We start from the raw sequence: 22,466 nt of genomic DNA, 5'->3' as shown, positions 1-22,466 counted from the left end.
AAGGAATATATGAGACAATTTTGTTAAGGACGAAAAGAGTAATTCTGTCCTAAAGTCATTCTGTAGAGGTGGTATGAAGGCTTTCTAGAATAAAAAAAGAGTAAAGTGAAGGACAAAAACCTGAATAGAAATAAAAAGTTGTAAAGGATGGTGTGGAGGGTGGGGGTGGAGGACAGAGAGAGAATCTTACCTTGTGTGGTCAAACTGGCTAAGATTGATGGGGAAAGTTTTTTAAGTGAACTTTATTTTTTTATTTTATTTTATTTTATTTTATTTTATTTTATTTTATTTTATTTTATTATTTTTTTAAATATGAAATTTATTGTCAAAGTGGTTTCCATACAACACCAAGTGAACTTTAATATTAACAGTGTAGCAGTATAAAACCTGTGTTTGGGTTGTTGTTGTGTTTTTTTTTGTCAATGTTTATTTATTTTTGAGAGACAGAGCACAAGCAGGGGAGGGGCACAGAGACAGGGAGACAGAATCCGAAGCAGGTTCCAGGCTCTGAGCTGCCATCACAGAGCCCGATGCAGGGCTCAAACCCATGAACCATGAGATCATGACCTGAGCCAAAGTTGGATGCTTAACCAACTGAGCCACCCAGGCGCCCCTGAGTTTGGTTTTCTTTCTCAAAAAAGGACAAAGTTTTTTGGGTTACTGGTGTGTTCTTAATAAGAAATTGCATGCAAAAAAAAGCATTTGATAAAATATAGCATCATTTCTTAATAAAAACCATCAAGAAAAGGGATAGAAGGGATAGAAGGATCATACCTCAAGACCATAAAGGCCAAATATGAATGACCCACCACTAATATCATCCTCAAGGGGGAAAAATTGAAAGCTTTCCTCCTAAGGTCAGAAACATGACAAAGATGTCCACTCTCACCACTGTTACTCAATATACTGTTGGAAGTCCTAGCCTCAGCAATCAGACAATATAAAGAAATAAAAGGCATCCAAATCGACAGGGAGGAAGTCAAATTTTCACTCTTCGCAGATGACATGACACTCTGTGTGGAAAACCCTAAAGACTCTACCAATAAACTGCTAGAACTGATACATGAATTCAGCAAAGTCACAGGATATAAAATCAATGTACAGAAATCAGTTGCATTTCTATACACCAATAATAAAGCAGCAGAAAGGGAAATTAAGGAATCAATCCCATTTACAATTGCACCCAAAACCATAAAATACCTAAGAATAAACCTGATCAAAGAGGTGAAAAATCTATACACTGAAAACTATAGAAAGCTTATGAAAGAAATTGAAGAAGACACACACACACACACAAATTCCATGCTCATGAATTGGAAGAACAAATATCGTTAAAATGTAGATACTACCCAAAATAACACCAGCATGCTTCACAGAGCTAGAACAAAAAAAAACCCCTAAAATTTGTGTGGAACCAGAAAAGACCCCGAATAGCCAAAGCAATCCTGAAAAAGAAAACCAAAGCTAGAGGCATCATAATCCTGGACTTCAAGCTGTACTATAAAACTGTAATCATCACGACAGTATGGTACTGGCACAAAAACACTCAGATCAATGGAGGAGAATAGAGAACCCAGAAATGGACCCACAAATGTATGGCCAACTAATCTTTAACAAAGCAGGAAAGAATATCCAATGGAATAAAGACAGTCTCTTCAGCAAGTGGTGCTGGGAAAACTGGACAGCGACATGCAGAACAATGAACCTGGACCACTTTCTTACCCTATAAACAAAAATAAACTCAAAATGGATGAAAGACCTAAATGTTAGACAGGAAGCCATCCCTAGAGGAGAAAACAGGCAACTACCTCTTTGACCTCAGCCACAGCAACTTCTTACTCAACATGTCTCCAGAGGTAAGGGAAACAAAAGCAAAAAGAACTATTGAGACCTCATCAAGAAAAAAGGCTTCTGCACAGCAAAGAAAACAGTCAGCAAAAAAACTAAAAGGCAACCGACAGAATGGGAGAAGATATTTGCAAATGACATATCAGATAAAGGGTTAGTATCCAAAATCTACAAAGAACTTATCAAACTCCACACCCAAAAAACAAATAATCCAGTGAAGAAATGGGCAAAAGACATGAATAGACACTTCTCCAAAGAAGACATCCAGATGGCCAACTGACACATGAAAAAATGCTCAACTTCACTCATCACCAGGGAAATGCAAATTAAAACCACAATGAGATGCCACCTCACCCCTGTCAGAATGGCTAACATTAACAAGTCAGGCAACAACAGATGTTGGCAAGGATGTGGAGAAAGAGGAATTCTTTCGCACTGCTGGTGGGAATGCACACTGGTGCAGCCACTCTGGAAAACAGTGTGGAGTTTCCTCAAAAAATTAAAAATAGACCTACCCTATGACCCAGTAATTGCACTACTAGATATGTATCCAAAGGATACAGAAGTGCTGATTCAAAAGGGCACATGCACCCCAATGTTTATAGCAGCACTATTGACAAGAGCCAAAGTGTGGAAAGAGCCCAAATGTCCACTGACTGAAAAATGGATAAATAAAGAAGATGTGGTATATATATATATATATATATATAATAGTAATAGTAATATATATATTATATATATATAATACTAATAGTATTCCTATATATATATATATATATAATGGAATACTATTCAGCAATTAAAGAGAATGAAATCTTGCCATTTGCAACAATTTGGATGGAACCATAGTGTATTATGCTAAGTGAAATAAGTCACTCAGAAAAAGACAAATATCATATGACTTCACTCATATGAGGACTTTAAGATACAAAACAGATGAACATAAGGGAAGGGAAGGAAAAATAAGATAAAAGCAGAGTGGGAGACAAACTGTAAGAGACTCTTAAATACAGAGAACAAACTGAGGGTCGCTGGTGGGGTGTTGGGTGGGGGGATGGTCTAGATGGGTGAGAGGCATTAAGGAGGGCACTTGGGATGAGCACTGGGTGTTACATTACATGATGAATCACTAAATTCTATTCCTGAAATCATTATTATACTAATGTCAACTAACTTGGATTTAAATTAAAAAAAATAATAATAATAACATAAAAGGATAAAAAGAAAAGAAATTGAACAAGGTTTTTCTTTACCTTTTCAATAATGTGTCTGGGAAACAACTATTCTGTGTCTTACCATAATTTCCTGTGCCCCATGTCCTCAATTATTTAAGAGGACTAAGTCTTCTCAATTAAAACAAAAAAGCCAATTTTTTAATTAGCATGTTACATCCTATATTTACTTTTGAAATCTTTTTGTCCTTGTGGTTAAATGGATAATTAAGTATTGTTTCATAGTGACCCTGTGATCCTGGTGAATTAAGTGTTTAAACCTTTTGACATTTCTGACAACTTTTCATATTTTTGCCTTCCCAAAATCAAGTGCTTAATAAAATCTTGATCTCAAACTGGCTTTGAGATTTCTCAGAGGGCCTCTAGAAAATCTCAAAGGATTTTTTTCTTTTTTTAGTAAAATAAGATATTAGGTTTCCAATAACCAATTAGGTTTATTTGGTATGTTGAATTGCATGAAAAGCATCATCAAATACGAAGAGATGCTTAACCTTCCCTAGCTTATATTTGTATAGGTAAAATGTTATGAAATTTCTAGCAATTTTTCATTGCCTTTCCTGCTCATGACATAGCCTTCTGATGCTTTCCCTAATGTGATCATAATTCCAGTACTCTCAGAGGATCTGATTATAGCCATTTTTAAAGTCTTTTATCATTCACAGTTTGTTATTGTTTTTTTTTCTGATGTTTTCCTGAAAGCTCTTGTGATCAACCACTAGATTGAAGGCTTTGGCTTTAGCAAAAAGAACTGTCTCTGAGACCCAGGAACAGTATGACAGGCAATACTGAGTACAAGATACTGGTAGTATTGCATGCTGCCGGCCTGAGAAAGGATTCCAGAACACTGGTGGAGAAGCTGATGTGTTCCTAAAACTGCTACCCAAGATTAAAAGGAACAAAAGTTAATTAGATGGGGTTGGGGCACTTGGGTGGTTCCGTTGGTTAAGCATCTGGACTCTGTGTCAGCTCAGATCACAATCTCATGGTTTGTGAATTCGAGCCCCACATCGGGCTCCACGCTGATGGTGCAGAGCCTGCTTGAGATTCTCTTTCTCCCTCTCTCTCTCTGCCCCTCCCCACCCCTCTCAAAAATAAATAAACAAACTTAAAAAAAATTTTTTTAATTGATTAGGATGAATGAACTGATGAAGAAAGGTAATCATTTTTTTGTGTTTTTTTAGTTTGGAACTTTGCTGGCTCTTTAATGTTCTATTTTCTGGATATAAGGTTTTTCTTAAACTAGCTACAACTCACAAGAATTTAGTAGATTATTTTTGTAAACAACAACAAAACACTTGTCTTTTTCTCCCCCCACATCTGACCCTTCAGAGTTCAGAAACTCTTAGTATTTTTATTTCCATGCACAAGTTTCTCAATCTGTTCTCTTTGTAAAAGAACATAATCAGAAAAACTGGTAAAAAACTTTGCCTAGACTGTCATAGTAGAGAAGGACGTGCATAGAATCAGATATGACCAGTTTTAAGGAACTAAGGTTGACATGAAGGAGCCAGTGCTTACAAAGCCCTCTTGGAAAAAACAGGATAAGCAAATATGAAATGTTACTTTCTGAAAGGTCCAGGAAACTTAGAATATTTTGGTGACCTCAGAGATAAATTTACCCAAATCTAGAGGTACTGTAGATGAAGTATGATGACAAGTTACTGGCTTAGCATCCTAACCTCTAGCGGTTTCTAAAAGCCCAATCTGAGATTCTCCATAAACATTCCAGCACAGCCAACATTAAAGGTTTATTTTGGTCAATTACCATTGACTGTCGCTGCATCTACATAAATAATGAGGCCAAATTTAATGAGACTAGTCTTACTTTGTGAATAAGATTAATCTTATTTTGATTATCTATGATGAAAATGGGGGGTGACTATAGACAGAAATTTTATGTTTCAATGGAAAACTATAACCCACCCTTGTGAATTATCAGATTCTAGTCCTGCTCACGGTCTTTGAGCTATTTGTCACCTCCTCATAAACTGAATCCTGTTGTCTTGCACATTTTGTCAGTAACTGGTATTTCCAATTTTCCTCCCACCCTGCTTACTTGGTGTCACTGAAAACTAAAACCTGACGGCCTAGATCCTATTGAGACTCTAGGTTGTCTTGTCCCAAAGCCCTGCAAGCCAGAGCAAGACAATTTGATTTGAACTTCAAAGGACTTGTGGCAATAGCCAGGGCCAGTCAGGAATCTCACCAAACACCAGCCTCGCCCATGCGCTGCTCATACCCAGGACAGAGACACGGACAACCTCACTCTATTGTCTAAAGACACTTTGAGCCCAACATCTGCAAATCCTGACTGGCTGCCCTCTGACCTTGGAAACTAGGTTTAGAGTCTACTGTCACCATTAATCTCAGGTTTTTTTGTGTTTGTTTCCTTGTCCTAATCTATGCCTGCTTCCTCCTTTGCAGATCTCTTACCTGGAAGCTCCTAACCCAAATCTACAGCAATCAACCTACCTTCCCTTTGGTGTGAAACTTCTCTCGAAGTTTCAGATGAGAGAAATGTGTGGAACCACTCAGACCCCCACACTTGTCATAAGGATCATTTTATTGAAAACGTTAGAACTAAAGAAGATGCAGAAACTTTATCCCAACTTCCCTTGTCTGACTAAAGCAGAGCTTTCAGAAATATCATTTCCATTAAAGGGAGTTACCTGTGAATTCAGCTGCTGTGGAGACAGACTGCCCAGTGCCACTAAGTAGCAAAAGGCTCAAGAGAACCTTCTATATCTTCCCATTCCAGCCCTAACTCCCTACCCTACACTGTTTATCTTTGGCTACTGAGGGAGATGCCCATCACTGATATGCAGCAATGTACTGAGTACTGACTATAAGTATAAATAAACTTTGTCTTTTCTCTCCCAAATGTGTCTGTTACAGGCCCTCAGCTACCATTTCCTCTTATCTTCGATAATCAGATTGGACCAATCCTTTACTATTCCAAAGGAAATAATAATAGAAAACATATCAACACAGTCAAATAATGCCACAAAATAGGGAATTTCTGTTATGCAAAACTCCAATTTTATATGTGAGTCAGTAGGTGGCACCAAAGAAGAAAAAAGTATATCTTGAATCACCCACAGAACTACTCTGTGTCCCGGAAACCTAACGAAAGCTATTTCTTTAGATGGTCTGTGTTCTATTTTATCCTTAAATGTCTTAATTAGACTGAAAAATGCCTCCCTATCTCATTGAAAACAAACCAAAATAATCACAAAATAAAATCCAGAAAATATCTTGAAAAAATGTCCTATATTTCTGCCAAAAACTGATTCTGGACATCTACCTTGCTAAGTTAGACACAAATTATATTATATTTTAAAAATATGGGGTCTTACCAGCTGTGTATCTGAAGCCTATAATCCACTAAGCAAAAGGATGAGCTCAGAGGAATTTGTCCTATAAGCTGGAGGAAAGGGAGCATTTTGGCACGTCCTATGCCTTTTGTGGCATTCCAAATGAGAGGGCAGGGATTTCTGCCATTCACTTCTAGAAATTTATGTGAAACCACAGAAATTGCTCCTAATCAAATGTTAGCCTTTACACAGACAGTAGACCAGAGAAGGACTGAGACCTTGCAATCTCATAGAAAAACTTTTTTCTTCTGTTTCTTAATTTAGAAAAATACATTCAGCAAAGTCAGGGATGAATCCTCCCTTAAATTTTTTTTTTTTTTTTAATTTTGAGAAAGAGAGAGAGAGAGTGCACGAGCAGGAGAGAAGCAGAGAGAAAGGAAGAGAGAGAATCCCAAGCAGGCTCCAGTCTATCAGCTCAGAGCCCGACATGGGGCATGACCCCACAAACCACACGATCGTGAGCTGAGCCAAAATCAAGAGCCACCGAGGTGCCCCATTTTTTTATCTTCTTGTAAATTCTTAAAGATATCTCACATATTCGTTTTACCATTCTTCATCCCAAACCAACATCAAAGCAGCACATCACCTAAAATGGAGTTGCTCAACTAACCTCATTCAGCTGTATTGACTAAAATAAGGAGAGACGCTCTTCTATAGACAATGATAACATGCTAATGGCTAGGGAAGTGTTTCTCCCAATTCCTCTCCAACAAGGTCAGAGTGGGGGGCCTCCACTTACCCTGGCAAATTCCATTGGTTTGGGAAGAAGGCACATGACCATGACATCAAAGCGAACATCACAGACTGTCTTCAACCACTTGGTGACAAACTGAGGCTTCAGTTTTTCCACCAAACTTCCAACTTCATCATCCATCATATATGCCGTGGAGTGGAACCACTGAAACACCATGGCCACCAGCCTGGCCAAGCTCTCTGTAGGTGTGTTCTCACTGGGCGTGCAAAGGCTCACCTGGAAATGGGCAGATTAGACTCTGCTTTAGCCTTCATCCATTTTACATCATTATTAAGATTCGTTTAACGGCAAAAAAAAAAAAAAAAGGTTCCCAATAATCCATCTAAAGTAGGCAGTTTATAAATGACACAGGATCATTTAACCTAGAAACTGCATTCCTTACAGGGAGAGAAGGATTGCAACAATAATTTCCCCTCAAGATTGCACCTTTCGATAAGCCTTTTCTCCTAGAAGAAACCTATTTTGTAATCTACACTAGATCAATGCTTTTTTAAAAGTTAGGTCTGCAAAGTGAAATTTCATAAATATCTTCAGTGAAAAAATAATCTACCTATGTTTCCATTCTAAAATTATCAGATTTAGCTAAGGATTTTCTATCAGTAATAATTCTGAAAGCCTAGAGCCCCCTAATTCAGCACATTACAAATAGGCTTTTAAAAACAGCTCAACGTTTATTCATTATTCATTCTGCAATAATCTTTTATGAAACACAATAGTAGGAGTCAGGAATGTACAAATAAATAAAACAGTATCCTTGCCTTCAAAGAGTTCATAATAGCAGTCATTATGTCATTAGGTAGTAAGCTCTAGGAGCAAAATATGTGAAATCAGCAATTAAATACCAATTTGGTAAGACAAAACAAAACAACTTTTTCAGATAACCATGTAAAAGCATAAAAGAGATATATTACTATGGAGACTCAATCTATGTCTCCGTTGGGCAAAAACAAAAGTCTGCTTCTCTAACAGAACTGCCATGTTCAGCTTGCATGGAATTTGGGATTGGGATGTTTGATCTTTACTGAATGAATGTTGCCCGTGAATCAGTCAAAAACAATCAAATTGCCTGTGTTAATACAGTTCTGATTTTTCTGGTTGTATGCAAACTTGCCCTAAATAAACAAAAAGTGCCACAGATACCAAACTTTCAAGAAAAATGTCATGTGTATAGATGATAGGATGCGAATGATCTGTAAATTATATTGACTTGGTTATTTCACAACATACCCTAGCAACATTCCCATCCATTTTCTGTCAAAGGTGCATTTCAAACAGTCAAGGGTCTGGCCGGTAGGCTTCAACACCTGGCTATTCATTAGAATCAACAAGGAAGCTTTTTTAAAAGTTCCCAAGATGCTAGGGTGGGATCTGGGCATTGCCATTCTTTGAAAGCTTTCCCAGGGAAATCCAATGTGCAGCCCAGGGTTGAGAGCCACTGTCCTACAATATAGACAATATAGAGTTCCACCGCTAAGGTTAACTTTTCACTATTCACTAACTTCTTTAAAAAGAACGGGAAATATTCCTCATTGGTGCAATGTTGTCATGAGAAATAAGAAAGCAGAGAATAGCTAACTTATTTTCTTACTAAAAACCATATTCCAAATTGACTGAGTAGTCGCTGGTCGTGTTTATCATCATCCTTGTTGTCAAAGTCAGTGTTATCCAGGGAATGGTGGGAAGAGGAAAGTCCCAGCTGCCGCCGGCGATTCAGCTCATATTCCCGCTGCTCAGCATGGAACTCGGCTTCTTTCAACAAGCTGCCAAAGATGAGAGATGTCAAGTTAGGTGATCGAAAAACACATTCTAGGTTATGACCTATTCAGAGCAACTACTTCATGAGTACTCAGGCATAACTGACTGCTCTCCTTCCAATTGGTAGAAGTTGCTCCAACAGGCCTAATTTCAGTTCTTTACTATGTTGTACTCCATCCCCATTTCCAAAGTGAATAAACTGAGGCACAAAGAGGCTGCTTCCTCCAATCAATTAGAATCAGGCAGAACTGATGCCTTCTGGCTTCCAGTGTACCAACCATCCCGCTAGACGCCAATACTTCCCCTAGATCTAATCTGAAGTTATGTGGACCTCAAATGCATGGTACAAAGAGAGACTGAAGAATTTATACCCAAATGAAAAAATACTCAATATCTAATATTCAAAGATCTGTAAATGAGCAACAAAGACTCCTTTTTCAACCTGCTAAACAAGTCATAATTTTTTTTCAGTTTATTTATTTATTTTGAGAGAGAGAAAGAGAGAGAGAGAGAGAAAGTGCAAGCAGGGGAGGGGCAGAGAGAGAGGGTGAGAGAGAATCCCAAACAGTCTCTGCCAGTCAGTGCAGAGCCTGATGCAGGGCTCAAACTTGCCAACTATGAGATCATGATCCGGGCCGAAACCAAGAGGTGGACGCTTAACTGACTGAGTTACCAGGGCACCCCAACAAGTCATAATTTGTAAGAATAAGACCCAATGTTGGCAAGAGTGTAGCCAAAACTAGCAATTTCATACAATGCTTTTGGCATTACAAATTCATATGCACACTCTGAAAATCAGTTTGGTAATGCATCAACAGCCATTAAAGCATTCATACCCTTTGACCCAGCCAACCATATGTGGCTTCACATGTACCCTAAAAAAATAAAAAATAGAAAAACAGCACTATTCACAACAATATTTATCACAGTAATATATAACAGTAAAAATGGAAGCAATCTAAAAATCTAAAGGTGGAGGGAAATAATCTAGATGAAAATTATGTTTCCACTAAAAATGGTAAATACAGAAACTATCTAACAACATGTAAAAGAGCTAATGGTATAATGTTATGTCAAAAAATTATGATATACTGTGATTATAATTCTATAAATAAGATGTGCATTTGAGTAAAACTAGAAGAACATGTGCAACACTGATAATGATGACAGCAGTATAGTTGGTTTTTTCTTCTATTTCCAAACTTTCTGTAATGTTTCATCTGACAAACATTTATTGCATTTCTACATGCATCAGCCACTGAAGTAAGAGACACAGAAAAGAGTCTCTATCCTTAAAACATACAGTCCAATATTATTTCTTTAAATTTTAAAAATCTTGCTTCAGTGACTATTATGCAAAAAGAGAACAAGTCTGGAAGTTATCATTTCCAAAGCTCCTTTTTCTGTCACGTGATAGGAGAGAAAGCCAACCGCCTGCACGACTGGGCTCCTGTCTCACTGGAGAGCCCGCAGCTTTACCCCAGTACCGAATTACCTAGAGCTCGCCACACTTTACAGTGCACAGTCAGGCCTCAGGCACCCCCTTCCCACCCCTCACTCTGAGGGGTGCCTCTGCTTCACTTTCCTAAAACTCTGCTCTGCACTATCACTCTGCTTACCATACTGAACCGCAATCCTGTGCTTCTGTCTTTATACTCCCTACATGGGTAAGGTGAAGGTGGAGACTACATTTTATTCTCTCTTGTCTCCCAAGTGCCTAACACACGCTTGGCTGAATGAATGAATTAAAACATCGTCACTGGGGTGGCTGTGTAGCTCACGTGGTTAAGCATCTGACCTGGGCTCAGACCATGATCTCATGGCTTATGAGTTCCAGCCCCACATAGGGCTCTGTGCTCTGCACTGACAGCGCGGAGTCTGTCTGGGACTCTCTCTCTCTCTCTCCCCCCGCCCTTTCTCTGCTGCTTCCCAACTTGCATACACACACACACACACACACACACTCTCTCTCTCTCTCTCTCTCTCTCTCTCTCAAAATGAATAAATAAACTTAAAAAAAATCATCACTGCATTATGGAAGGTGAGAGGCTAGGCTGAGGGCACCTGAAGTTGAGTGAACTTTACCAATGTGCCAAGGGTGGCTCAAAACCAAGGTGGTGTTTCCGGTAGACCACTAACCAGCTGCCTGTTACCTGATCACAGCCTCCACGGCGCAGACCAGCTCCTCGGCGCCGCATTCCCGAGTGTTGATGGGTGGAGGGGAGGTCTGATAGAGGTGGGTCTCCGACGCAGCCCCCACTTCATTGCTGTGATGATTCGAGTGGCATCTCTTGCAGTACCGAACGGGCCTGTTTCCGTGACGGCCACAGCAACCCGCTGAAAAGCAGGTAACAACTGCTCTTCTTACATGGGAACTGCAGTTCTAGAAGCAAAAAATAGCGAAATCAACTAAAACTGGTCACTGAGGTAAATGGGGCTAAGAAGTGGAACAAACGGAATGTAAAGGGGCCGCTGAAAGTGGCTGCACATTTCTAAAGTTTCCAAAACACGGGTCACCCCTAACCAGTTAGATTTCAGGCAGAGCTAAAAATGAAGGTAAGATGTGGTTTCTATTGGTGTGAGTGGCAGAAAAGCTCTAAAGAGGGAGGAGTGGAACTGTGTTGAAAAGCTCTCTGTAAAGCTACCTCAGTCATGGGTTGGGGATGGGGCGCTTTCTGGATTATTTCCAGTTAGTGTTTCAAGAGTTTTCAGCAGAAATACGGAGGAAAAAACCTAAAACTATGGTCCAGAGAGAGTGCATCACAGCACATCAGAATAGGAAGGGAATAATTTCCCCCAAATTACTTTCAAATTACTTATCCACCACTGAAGGAGCAGATTTCCAGTGCAGCTCTCCTGTCCTTGCTGTGTTCAAGGACAGGTAGGGGGCCCTAAGCAGGCCTCCCACCCACTCACGCCCTCCGCCAGCATTCTTTCCATTAAGACCTAAAGAATACATCAAATACGTCAACAGACACCACAGGAATATAGCAAAACACAGCAAGAACCATTCATGGAACCAGCTGCTGACATCAACTATAGGCAAGGAGTCAACAGATGAAGGGATGCCAATGAGAAAAGTAGGGGCACGTAAGACAGATTCCAGAGTCCAAGGGGGCTATGTCAGAGCTGCCCTGACAAGAGGCAGGGGAGAGAGGCACCATCTGAGGAGCTGTGAGGAAACGCTCCTGACTTCTGCAAAAATATGTGTCCCAAGTCTGTGAGAGATGCCACACCATGTGCTCAACATCTTGTGTCCTAAGAGCTTTGCAGACTTTCAATAGAGCTTATAAAGATATGAACACCTCGCGGGGATGTTATACTGTAGGCCATTATGAACTCAGAGCCTGGTGAAGATTTGAGACCCTTCCATGACAGATCTTTTGAGGGCAGAATAAGGAAGGAGGCCAGCACAAAACCTACACCAAAACACTCACAATGTGTTGAACTGCCTATCAAAGCGACCATTTCAAAGTAGGGTTTGTTCCGCCTTGCTTTTAGCACAAGGCTTTGGACACTGGTGTCAGCAAATCTCATTTTCTAAACAGGACTCAGGCCTACAAATCATAAAAGCCAAGTTTAACATTTTTGTAATTTTTTTCTTTTCATTAATAAGGTTTTTAAAATTATTTGTTAAAATACAGTGTGTTTATTCTGCAACTGAGGCCCAAGTCTTGTGAGCATTCAACTCAGTCCTGACTCACCAAGTGGTGTATTTTTCCCGCGTGTCCTTCCTTTCTCACTCACACACTAACTTTCATTCTGGAAGCACAAGAACCCTTATTGGCTTGGGGCTTCTGCTGGCCACCAAACCAATACCACACCACTAGCAGTGTGGTATATATCAGAGCATGTTCTTAGTGTTTAATTTCTTCCTCTTCATTATAATTAGTCTTTGTTCCTCTGGCATTCCCACCATTCTATAAACAAGAGAATGTGGATATGGGTTTAGTGGGTAGTTATTCACTATAATAAAGCCCTGAAGTTTAAGGCCTGCAATTTACCATCCTATTTTCTGTTCACATATTATTTACATTCTTCCCACATGCAAATTCTTGGCTGGAGGTTCAAGGTCTTGTCATCTAAATCAAGTCCAGCTGTGTATGAGGCTCTTTGGGTTGGCTTCCTCAGGTATGCTTCCATTTGCCTTGAATCTAGATGGACTCATGGCTGCTTCAATCAAGAGAGTATGGCAGAAGTGATACCTATATGACTTCTGAGGCCAGATTTAAAAAGACATGCAGCTTTCACCTGGCCATCTTGAAATGTTCTCTCTTCAGATGTTTCCTCATTGGAATACTCAGAACTTTGTCCTGGCCAAGCCATGTAGAGAGGCAATGGGTAAGTCTCTTGTCAACAGCGCTGCATAAGCCCAGCCTTCAAGTCACCCCATCCGAGAGCCAAAACATATGATCTGGAAGCCTCTAGATAATCCCAGCCCCCAGTTATTCAAGTCTTCCCTGATGAGACCTCAAACATCATCAAGCAGAGACAGGCTATGGACTGTGCCCTGTCCCAATCTTTACCAACAAAATCTATGAGCATAATTAAATGGATTGTTGGTTTATGCTACTACATTTGAGTGATTTAGTGATTTCTTATGCAGTTATCTGGATGCACACCAACTAAGAGTCAACTGCTTTATCACCATGTGCTACCAATTCCAAATAATATCAGCAATAAAATACTTTGCCCCAAAATAACCTTTGGTTGACCTAAGTTCTAACCAATTCTTGTGGTTCCCACTAAGTTTTAATAAGCCACAGTCAGTCCTCAACCCATGTGGACTCAGTTATATGCATTCATTTCAAAAGTAAAGTAGAGAGATTTCCCAGAGATTCAAATTCAGATGGGCATAGTTTCTCCAGCTACTCTGTTTCACTGCTTTGAACTTTAAACATAAAAAAAAAAAAAAAATCCCAACCTGTCTCACAGAATGACAGAATTGACATAAATCAAAGTCTTTCTCTTTACCTTTACAATCTTGATGCTTATTTCAAACCCACTGTTCAAATGTAGGAATATGTACTCCAGAAGAGGTAGACACAAACTGTACCCAAAGCAAGCTCAAATAGTTCTGAACTATCACGAACTTAATGAATGTTCTCTAAATTAACTTTCATATAAAACACATTTATTAAAGGATAAGTAATAAAAATCTGCTAATTTGAAACTTATTACTAAAAATAATTTTGTCATATAAAGTAGGACAGTGTTAAAAAAATGATCCACTCTGGGTATCAAATATGTTAGGTATACCACCAGAGTCAGGACATACTAATTTGGAATATAAAACTGCTTCTCATCCTCATCCCTCCAGCTTATAAAAGATTCTCAAAGTAGGATATAGCCTCAGGATAAAAAATCAAATCAAAAATATGCTGACTGGCTGCACAATCCTCTGTTAAAACTTCAGAAAGATAAAAGATGGTGATGCTCAGTTGAGCCTTTCAGCTAGAAGAGGGCTTCTAATAATTTTAAGGGCAGACTGAAATGCCCCAAGTACAGAACGGACCGTCCCCAAAAGAATTATAGAGGCGGTTTGGGGGGCACTGAACTCCAATGAGATTTATTGAAAATCCACAAGGTTTTACAGAAAGTCTTATTAGCAAAAGCGCCATCGACTTAGACTACAGGGGACAGACACAGTTCAACATGAAAGAAAGTCTATGGGACCCGACTTCTGCATCAGGGAGCAAGCTAAGGGAGCCCCTCAACTGCACCATGTGCCATTTCTTCTCGGAAAAGATGTTTCAGAGAGTAGAGCAAAGAATGCAGGAGAACAACAATGGATTAGGGAACTACTCCCTGGATGTAAAACCACATCCTAGTCAAGGCACACTCGCTATCCCTGGAGACAGAGGAGCCGTTGTCATGTTCGTGGCTGGAGCTGCTACAGTCCTCTAACAGCTATGTGCTTCCATTTCCTCTTCCAAATGGAGGCCTACTGCTGTCATCCTGTCCCTGTCTCACCATCTTGTGTAGGGGGTGGAGGGGGCAGGTAACTTGCCTTTTTAGTTCACAGGTCTCTGGATCAAGAGAATTTGTACCCAAGGAGTTTCATCAGTGACCAGACCATATGCAGATCACAAGATGATGAACTGAAGCCATAAATGGATTTAAGACTTTAGGAGGTCTCGTAAGGTGGTGAAAGTATTTTACATGTGGAAGAAATGTAAGTAATTATGTCCGGAGGGTGGATTATGGTAGATTAAATGTGACCACGGAATTCTTGTTGCTCCTTCTCTAAAGGGGAGAGGTCTATGTCCCCACTCCTTGAATCTGGGCTGGACTTGGGACTTGCTTTGACCAGTGGAATGCAGCAGAAGTGATGCTGTGTGACTTAGGAGCTTCAATCTCAAAAGGCCTTGCGACTTCCTCTCTCATTCGCTCAGAACACTGCTGCCTTGTGAACAAATCCAGCCTCGCCCCCTGGAGGATGAGACACCTAATGGAAAGAGGGAGAGCCAGACACCCCTGTCATCCAACCATTCCAGCTGTCCCAGCTGAGGCCCCAGACGTGGGAGTGAGCTCATCTGGGGCCAGCCAATCCCTAGGCTACCCACCAATGGACTGCAGGCACATCAGTGAACCTAGGGGAGTTTATCAAAAGAACTGTCTCATTGACCACAGGCCAAATTGCCAATCCACAGAACTGTGATCAATAAATGTCTGTTGTTATAAGCCATGATATTTTAGATTATGTGACAACAGATCACTGAAATAGCCCTCCAAAGGTACCCACTCATGACCAATTCCTAAACATTTAAGTGACTTGTACATGGTCTCATACGTAGGTGGGGATAGAGCTGGCCAGAAGCCAAGGGTCTCAACCAACTAATCCAAAGTTCTTTGTATGATGCCTTACTACCTTCTCTTGTACTTTTCAACAACTAGAACAAGAAAAGAAGATGGAAATGGCTCAGGGAAACTGTTATGAAAAGTGGCTAAAGGCAATTTGAAGATAGAATCTTTAACTAGAGATTTCATTCATCTTACATCTAAATGAATGTTTTCTATATAAATACAGTCAGTCTGGGTATGTTTTTGACACACATATATTGAACTATTTGCACTCCACTTCAAAGCAATAAAGATGTCTAGCACACAAGATACATCCTTTACCAAGGTTAAGGTAAAAGCTTTTTGTAACTAGAGTCACATATGCTTTTATTTCAGATTACGTACCAAAAACACTGTGCGTAAGATGGGAGAGCAAAAGCAGAAATGGAAAGAGAGACCATTCGGACACAGTAACCTTGCATGCTCAATGATTTATTTTCCCCCTTCACGAATACAGTGACATGTACATACTGGGAAACCGTGGTGCAGAAATGAGGCAGATGTCAATGAATGAATTTACATACAAACACAGCAAATCATGCCCCCACCACACAGATAGTTTGCTCTTACCTTTTTCTGACATATAGCAGATATTTCAGCTGTAAGGGGAAGGTACACAATATATTAACAAAGAAAGACAGCCCATTTTAAATGAGGGGAGCCACGAAGGTGAGTAAAAGCAAGCTTAGTAACACAACCTCTAGACCTGACCAAAACAGCTTCTCTTGTCTTATTGTCATCTCCCTGTGTTTGATGAGGTTAGGAACACCTGCATGCCGCAAATAGTTCCCCTATTCTTAAAAGTAATTCAAGGGGCGCCTGGGTGGCGCAGTCGGTTAAGCGTCCGACTTCAGCCAGGTCACGATCTCGCGGTCCGTGAGTTCGAGCCCCGCGTCGGGCTCTGGGCTGATGGCTCGGAACCTGGAGCCTGTTTCCGATTCTGTGTCTCCCTCTCTCTCTGCCCCTCCCCCATTCATGCTCTGTCTCTCTCTGTCCCAAAAATAAATAAACGTTGAAAAAAAAATAAATAAAAGTAATTCAACCTCCTCAGACATGACTTAGAATTCAGATCATATTAGGGGCACCTGGGTGGCCCAGTTGGTTAAACGTCTGACTTTGACTCAGGTCATGATCTCATGGTTCATAAGTTCAAGCCCTCGTCAGGCTCTGAGCTGACAACTTGGAGCCTGGAGCCTGTTTCAGATTCTGTGTCTCCCTCTCTCTCTGACCCTCCCCCACTCACAGTCTGTCTCTCTCTCAAAAATAAACAAACATTTAAAATTTTTTAATAAATAAAATAAAATAAAATAAAATAAAATAAAATAAAATAAAACAAAAAGAATTCAGATCATGTTAAAGCCAAAGCAAAATAACATTCATCTCACCTCCTCATCTGACATAGAACAAAACTGAGGTTTGCATAACTTCTTCAGCATCACACAGGCTATCAATTGATAAAGGCAGATCTAGAGATAACATCTCTGGATTCCCTGTTTACTGTCTTCCATTATGCTACGACACCAAGTTGATGTGATATATTTAGAGCTTCACCATGGAGATGATTTGCTATTTCAAAACTGTAGAAAAACCTTACTAACTTGGATTACTCAGAGACGAATTATTGATTTATATCAGTCCTTAACTAGTGTAAAACCACCTACATGCTCATTTCAGAGAAAGCAACTGACAAACTCATGGATTGGCCAGTTGGAGTAAGGCTGTCAAGTCGACAAACAGATACATATTCTTTTCAGTGGGCAGAGCAATTATTTTCGTGAAAATTGATGCTTGAGAATACTTGAAAATAATTTTTCCAGGAATATGTTAACATTCCCTGTGAAATAGTTAAGTGTTCAAAAAATGAACTGAAGCATTACTTACAGTATAGTCTATGTTAAAATTTATCAAAAAGGTCAAGATAAATGTCTCCCAAACTGTCTGGAAATTATGAATTAGTAGATGCTAAACTGACGAAATTTAAAACTCAGTTTTTAAAACTGGTTTTGAATAATTAATGGTTATTTACAGTTTGATATCTTAGAGCCTGTCTTAACCTGAAGTTAGTGTCACACCTCTAGATAAATAATTAAAAGTTATTACAAGTTTTCTTCCAAAGATGAATATCTTCTGGAGAAGGTGACCAGAATTCAGCAACACATCTGATATTTAAAAATGTAGTTTTGCTCCTGACTGTAGACTTCACCTTGGAGCACTGGCAGTTCACTAACAAGGTAGCCTAATTTAAGGAGGGAAAAATTTACCTTTACCCATAAAGCCCAAATCTTTTCACAGTTATTCTTATATAAATTTTCAAAATGTCTCTTTGAAGGATATAGAGGCTGACATTACTGACCCATTTTACAGACAAAGATCATTCACTAATTTACTTCTTAAGGGTGAGATGACCTAATATTAAAAGTTAGACTACAGGGCACCTGGGTGCCTCAATCGGTTAAGCGTCCGACTTCGGCTCAGGTCATGATCTCGTGGTTCGTGAGTTTGAGCCCCGCATCAAGCTCTGTGCTGACAGCTTGGAGCCTGGAGCCTGCTTCAGATTCTTTGTCTCCCTCTCTCTCTCTACCCCTTGCCTGCTTATACTCTGTCTGTCTGTCTCTCTCTCTCAAAAATAAACAAACATTAAAAGAAATGTTAGACTACAAAGAAATAGTGTAATTATCATCAAGAAAACGGCCTTAAGTTTGTTTTTTTTTTAATGTTCACAGAATTTAGTTAACATAAGGTTTTTACGGTTCTTCTTAAATACGGCCTTTCATAGAAAGTCTTCTATTATCTACCTCTGAAGTCATATATCAAGTTCCTCCTATGGCCCCCCAGCTTTTCCACCTTTCATCTTTCCTCTGCTTTCCTGAATAATTTTCCCTGGTCATTTCAGCCTCCAATTAAGTGGCTGGGATACCTGCTTCCAGATGTGTGAAGGAAACCTCTGTCTGGGACCTGCCACCTTACAAGACATAGCTTTCAGAACTCTAACCAACTACAAACATCACAGTCCCGTCTTTTAACTGAGATGAGTCACCTATACTTTATCCCCACTTTACTAGGGAGACTGAGTCTCAGAGCAATTAAATGATGTTCCCTAAGAACACAGAGCTAGTAATAGCAGTAGGAGAAAGCCCCATGATTCAATGTTCTTCCCACTGATGTTTCCTATTCCCTTTCTGACCTGGCACAGCAAACATCATTGCCAACGCCTGTTATATATACAGAAAATCTCTTAAGACATAATTCAGCAGGGCTTTTGTCACACAGAATCTTAATTCCAACATCTACCCTTAATTTCGGCAAAGGTGATACCTCTTCCTTCATTATTAAATGTGTGGGTATAAGGAAGACATTGATCTAATGCTTCATCTCAATGACTATTCACAGAATATAATACTTTGGTTACTGTCCTTGTAAAATAATACAGTATAAAAGGAGACAAACCAACCATGCCATTAGTCATGATTACTTATTATTCATCCTTTCTCATGTAAACCATACCTTGAGGCAGAAGCACATCAATGAGCCATTCACTGTGGTCCCTGTAAAGAAAAGCAAAATTCATTTTTGAGCTTCTTTGTAATGTTACCCTTCCACATGAATGTTTATAAGCTGCACGCTATTACTAAGAGGCTTTCGATAGAAAGGAAATGTCATTAAGAGCACTATCATAATCAACTTTTTAAAAGTCTAATGCATTGCAGCTAAATTATAAATTATTGGCATTTCATCATATTCACTTATCTTTAAATGATACTTTCCAGATGCTAGTGAAGCCAACCAAAGTACAGCATGATGTGTACAACCCTGAGTGTGATTCTGTGAAACTAACAAGCAGAGAGAACCCATTTGAACTATACGTCACGTTTGAAAGCCACGGTTTTCTTTTCTTTTTCTCTTGTGGCCTTTTTTAACCGGGTCACTTGAAAATTTGAGCTGTTTTATTAAGTGTCACTGCTTTCTCTTATCACATGGGGAGAAGTACTGCAATTTTTCAAAGCTGAAATCTCTCAAATGAAAATTTGCTATATATCAAATATTTGACAAACTAACCTTTAAAAAACAGAGAGGTTAGTGGGAAATGTGGGCAATGTAACCAATTTAATAAAACTGGTTGTTCTTATCTTCTCTGGTTACCCTACTTTCTCTTCTTGGAGGACTCTTATACCTACCCTGCAATCCTCTGGCTGCATTCTTCGCAGAGATACAATGGGGGTGGTTTATCCCCTAGAGCTACTGACAGGGAAGGGTCGATACACATCTGAAACACAGGAAAAGGCAGAATGAACTCTCCTGTCCTGTTTATCACAATCCCCACATCGTAAGCGCAATCGTGACAGATTTTCAAAAGCAAACTGGAATAAATATTGTTAGTAAAACCCATTTTAACCTATAGCTATTTTTGCTGCACTGGCTGAGGAGTCCACACTGGAGATGTAAATGTGGCTACTGTGGTTTTTCATTTCTCCTCTTGTCTGCAGTTTCAAGTGACAAATAGTGTCAAGAAATCCACCCTCACTCCACAAAGAGAAAAAATCTTGTTCAATAGTGGCTCGAATTGCCTCTGTATTACTCGTACAGTAATTCCTTCTCGAAAGTGGTAAACATAGCAATCTCTCTTTAGGAAAAGGAAAACATATCAAGATTTTAAAATCATAACTGCTACCAAAATTATGGCAGTAGAGAATTTTGCTTCTTAAAAGAAACCTCATTCAAAAAATTTCCCATGAAATCTAACACTGAGCAATTTGCTTTTCTTACTCTGAAATCTAAGTTCTATATCAGTCATCCAATGTTACATTTTTAGATGTTTTTTCCTAACACACATGACCTGTGGTTTGCTTAGCTCTGTTCAATTTTGGATTATTTATGGCTGAGTTTTCATGAGCCTAAGCACAGAGATAAAAAGTGTTAATTTTGCTGTTGATCATCAGTGTATTTTCCAATATCTAGATATTTAAAATCAAGTGAATGCAACTAGCTAAGTTTTGTACTTTGCATCATGTTAAATGTCTATAACTTACCAAAGTCATTTCGAATTCTGTTTTCCTGTCCTTCAGGAAATAATGAATCCATGCTATAGCTGACTGTACAGATAATGTGCCTAGGTCACAAATTCCTCTGGAACTCCACTCTGACTTTTTTTTTTTTTTTTTTTAGCTGTTTTTACTGATTGGGGAGAAAAAATGAACTGAACTTATAACCCAAACAGCCTGACATTTAAAGTTAAAACCCTGAAGAGTTTTGTGTGTCATCCTTGCACAGGGACCATGCTAAACTTCTCTGTATCATTCCAATTTTAGTATATGTGCTGCCGAAGCAACTATATGTGCTACCTGAAGAGTTTCAACAATTGGGGGAACAAGAGTTAGAATTCCTAAATTTCAATAGTTATACCATCAAAATCTGTAAATTATATATTCCCTGATGTTCCAAGTCCAGTGTGAAAATTTTCCTTAGATAAGTTTCATGCTTCCTTTAATGCCATGAATAACTACTTTTTGGTGTGTTAATCCAGGATTAGCAAACTTCCTGGAAATGATCAGAGAGTAAATAGTTCAGGCTTTGTGGACCATACGTTCTCTGTCACAACTACTCAACTCTGCTGTTGCAGCATGAAAACAGCCATAGACAATAATACACAAGCAAATGAGCACAGCTATGTTCCAATTAAACTTTATTTACAAAACAGTCAGTAGCCCAGATTTGGCTATGGGCCATTGTTTGCTGACTCCTGTGTTAGATAATTATCTGGGCTCCAAAGTATTTCATAAAGTGATCTGCAAACAGAACCAAGGAAAACCAAAAGCAGAGTGTGATATAATGAACTCTAAGTTCCAACATATTTTCATTTTGAATCCTGTAGGAGCTTTTGGCTCTTGCCTAAAAAATACTTTTTTGCAATGTATTGCAACCAAAATAGATAATACTTTTCTATTTGGCTAATCATCACTGCCTAGTGATAAAGCTCACGAATATGGAGAGAGTATTTTTTGGATGGATAAATCCACTTTCCCTGAGTCTTTCCCGTGTACCCCATGAAATCTGTTCTTCAAAATAGTTACTTTACTTTCATTTCTAGTGAGTCATTGATACTCCTGTCAGGTAAGCATATTTTTTCATTCCATTCAAAAGGAAAAACTCCTAGGCTGTTAGAACTATAATCACTAGTGATTAGCTAGGTGACCTCTGACATGTTCAAAGAATTAGTTCATGTGACCCATCACATTTGTGGATAGTAGGGTCAACTCTGTTTACTCTGAACAGGCCAGTTTACATCCATATTAATATGCTCATATCTGACTGCTGCATTAAAAATAGTTATTTTCCATTTATAAATACAATTATGCCCAACGTAGAGGCTTGAGAAAATGGAGAAAAGAAGAATATTTAAGTAACTCATTAACCCTCCATTTCGATGCAATCACTGATAACATTCTAATGAGTATTATTGGTTGTTTTTCACTATAAATATGAATATAAATGTATGTTTATGTGATTTTTAAATTAAATTGGCATCATACTATACAAATTCATGACTTCATTTTCATTTAACATTATTCTGTACCTATCTGGATGTTGCATACCCTCAACCTACATGTCATATGGTCGTATCTATGTGAGTTTGAGGAGTGCTTATATTGTAATGAAAAAAAC

The 22,466-nt window shown here is 39.1% G+C and overlaps 1 protein-coding gene and 1 non-coding gene across 10 annotated transcripts in view; both read right to left on the bottom strand.

Moving 5' to 3' along the window:
• The window catches only part of UNC79 (unc-79 homolog, NALCN channel complex subunit), a 226,044-nt gene that overhangs the window by 142,966 nt on the left and 60,612 nt on the right, over positions 1-22,466 (bottom strand). For all 9 annotated transcript variants that reach the window (XM_047864606.1, XM_047864607.1, XM_047864609.1 and 6 more), the window contains 6 exons: positions 19,982-20,070; positions 19,311-19,351; positions 16,377-16,405; positions 11,117-11,346; positions 8,797-8,968; positions 7,194-7,424 (listed from right to left, as the gene is read on the bottom strand). In XM_047864606.1, coding sequence (XP_047720562.1) covers positions 7,194-7,424; positions 8,797-8,968; positions 11,117-11,346; positions 16,377-16,405; positions 19,311-19,351; positions 19,982-20,070 — 792 coding nt within the window. The remainder of the gene's footprint in view (positions 1-7,193; positions 7,425-8,796; positions 8,969-11,116; positions 11,347-16,376; positions 16,406-19,310; positions 19,352-19,981; positions 20,071-22,466) is intronic.
• Positions 21,029-21,132, bottom strand: LOC125169160 (U6 spliceosomal RNA). The gene has a single exon (XR_007153492.1). It is a non-coding gene; the product is annotated as a U6 spliceosomal RNA (small nuclear RNA).

This window comes from Prionailurus viverrinus, chromosome B3, assembly GCF_022837055.1.
Source record: "Prionailurus viverrinus isolate Anna chromosome B3, UM_Priviv_1.0, whole genome shotgun sequence".
Taxonomy (NCBI): Eukaryota; Metazoa; Chordata; class Mammalia; order Carnivora; family Felidae; genus Prionailurus; species Prionailurus viverrinus.
The sequence above is the reverse complement of the archived record's forward strand: the minus strand, read 5'-3'. Positions and strand labels throughout refer to the sequence as shown.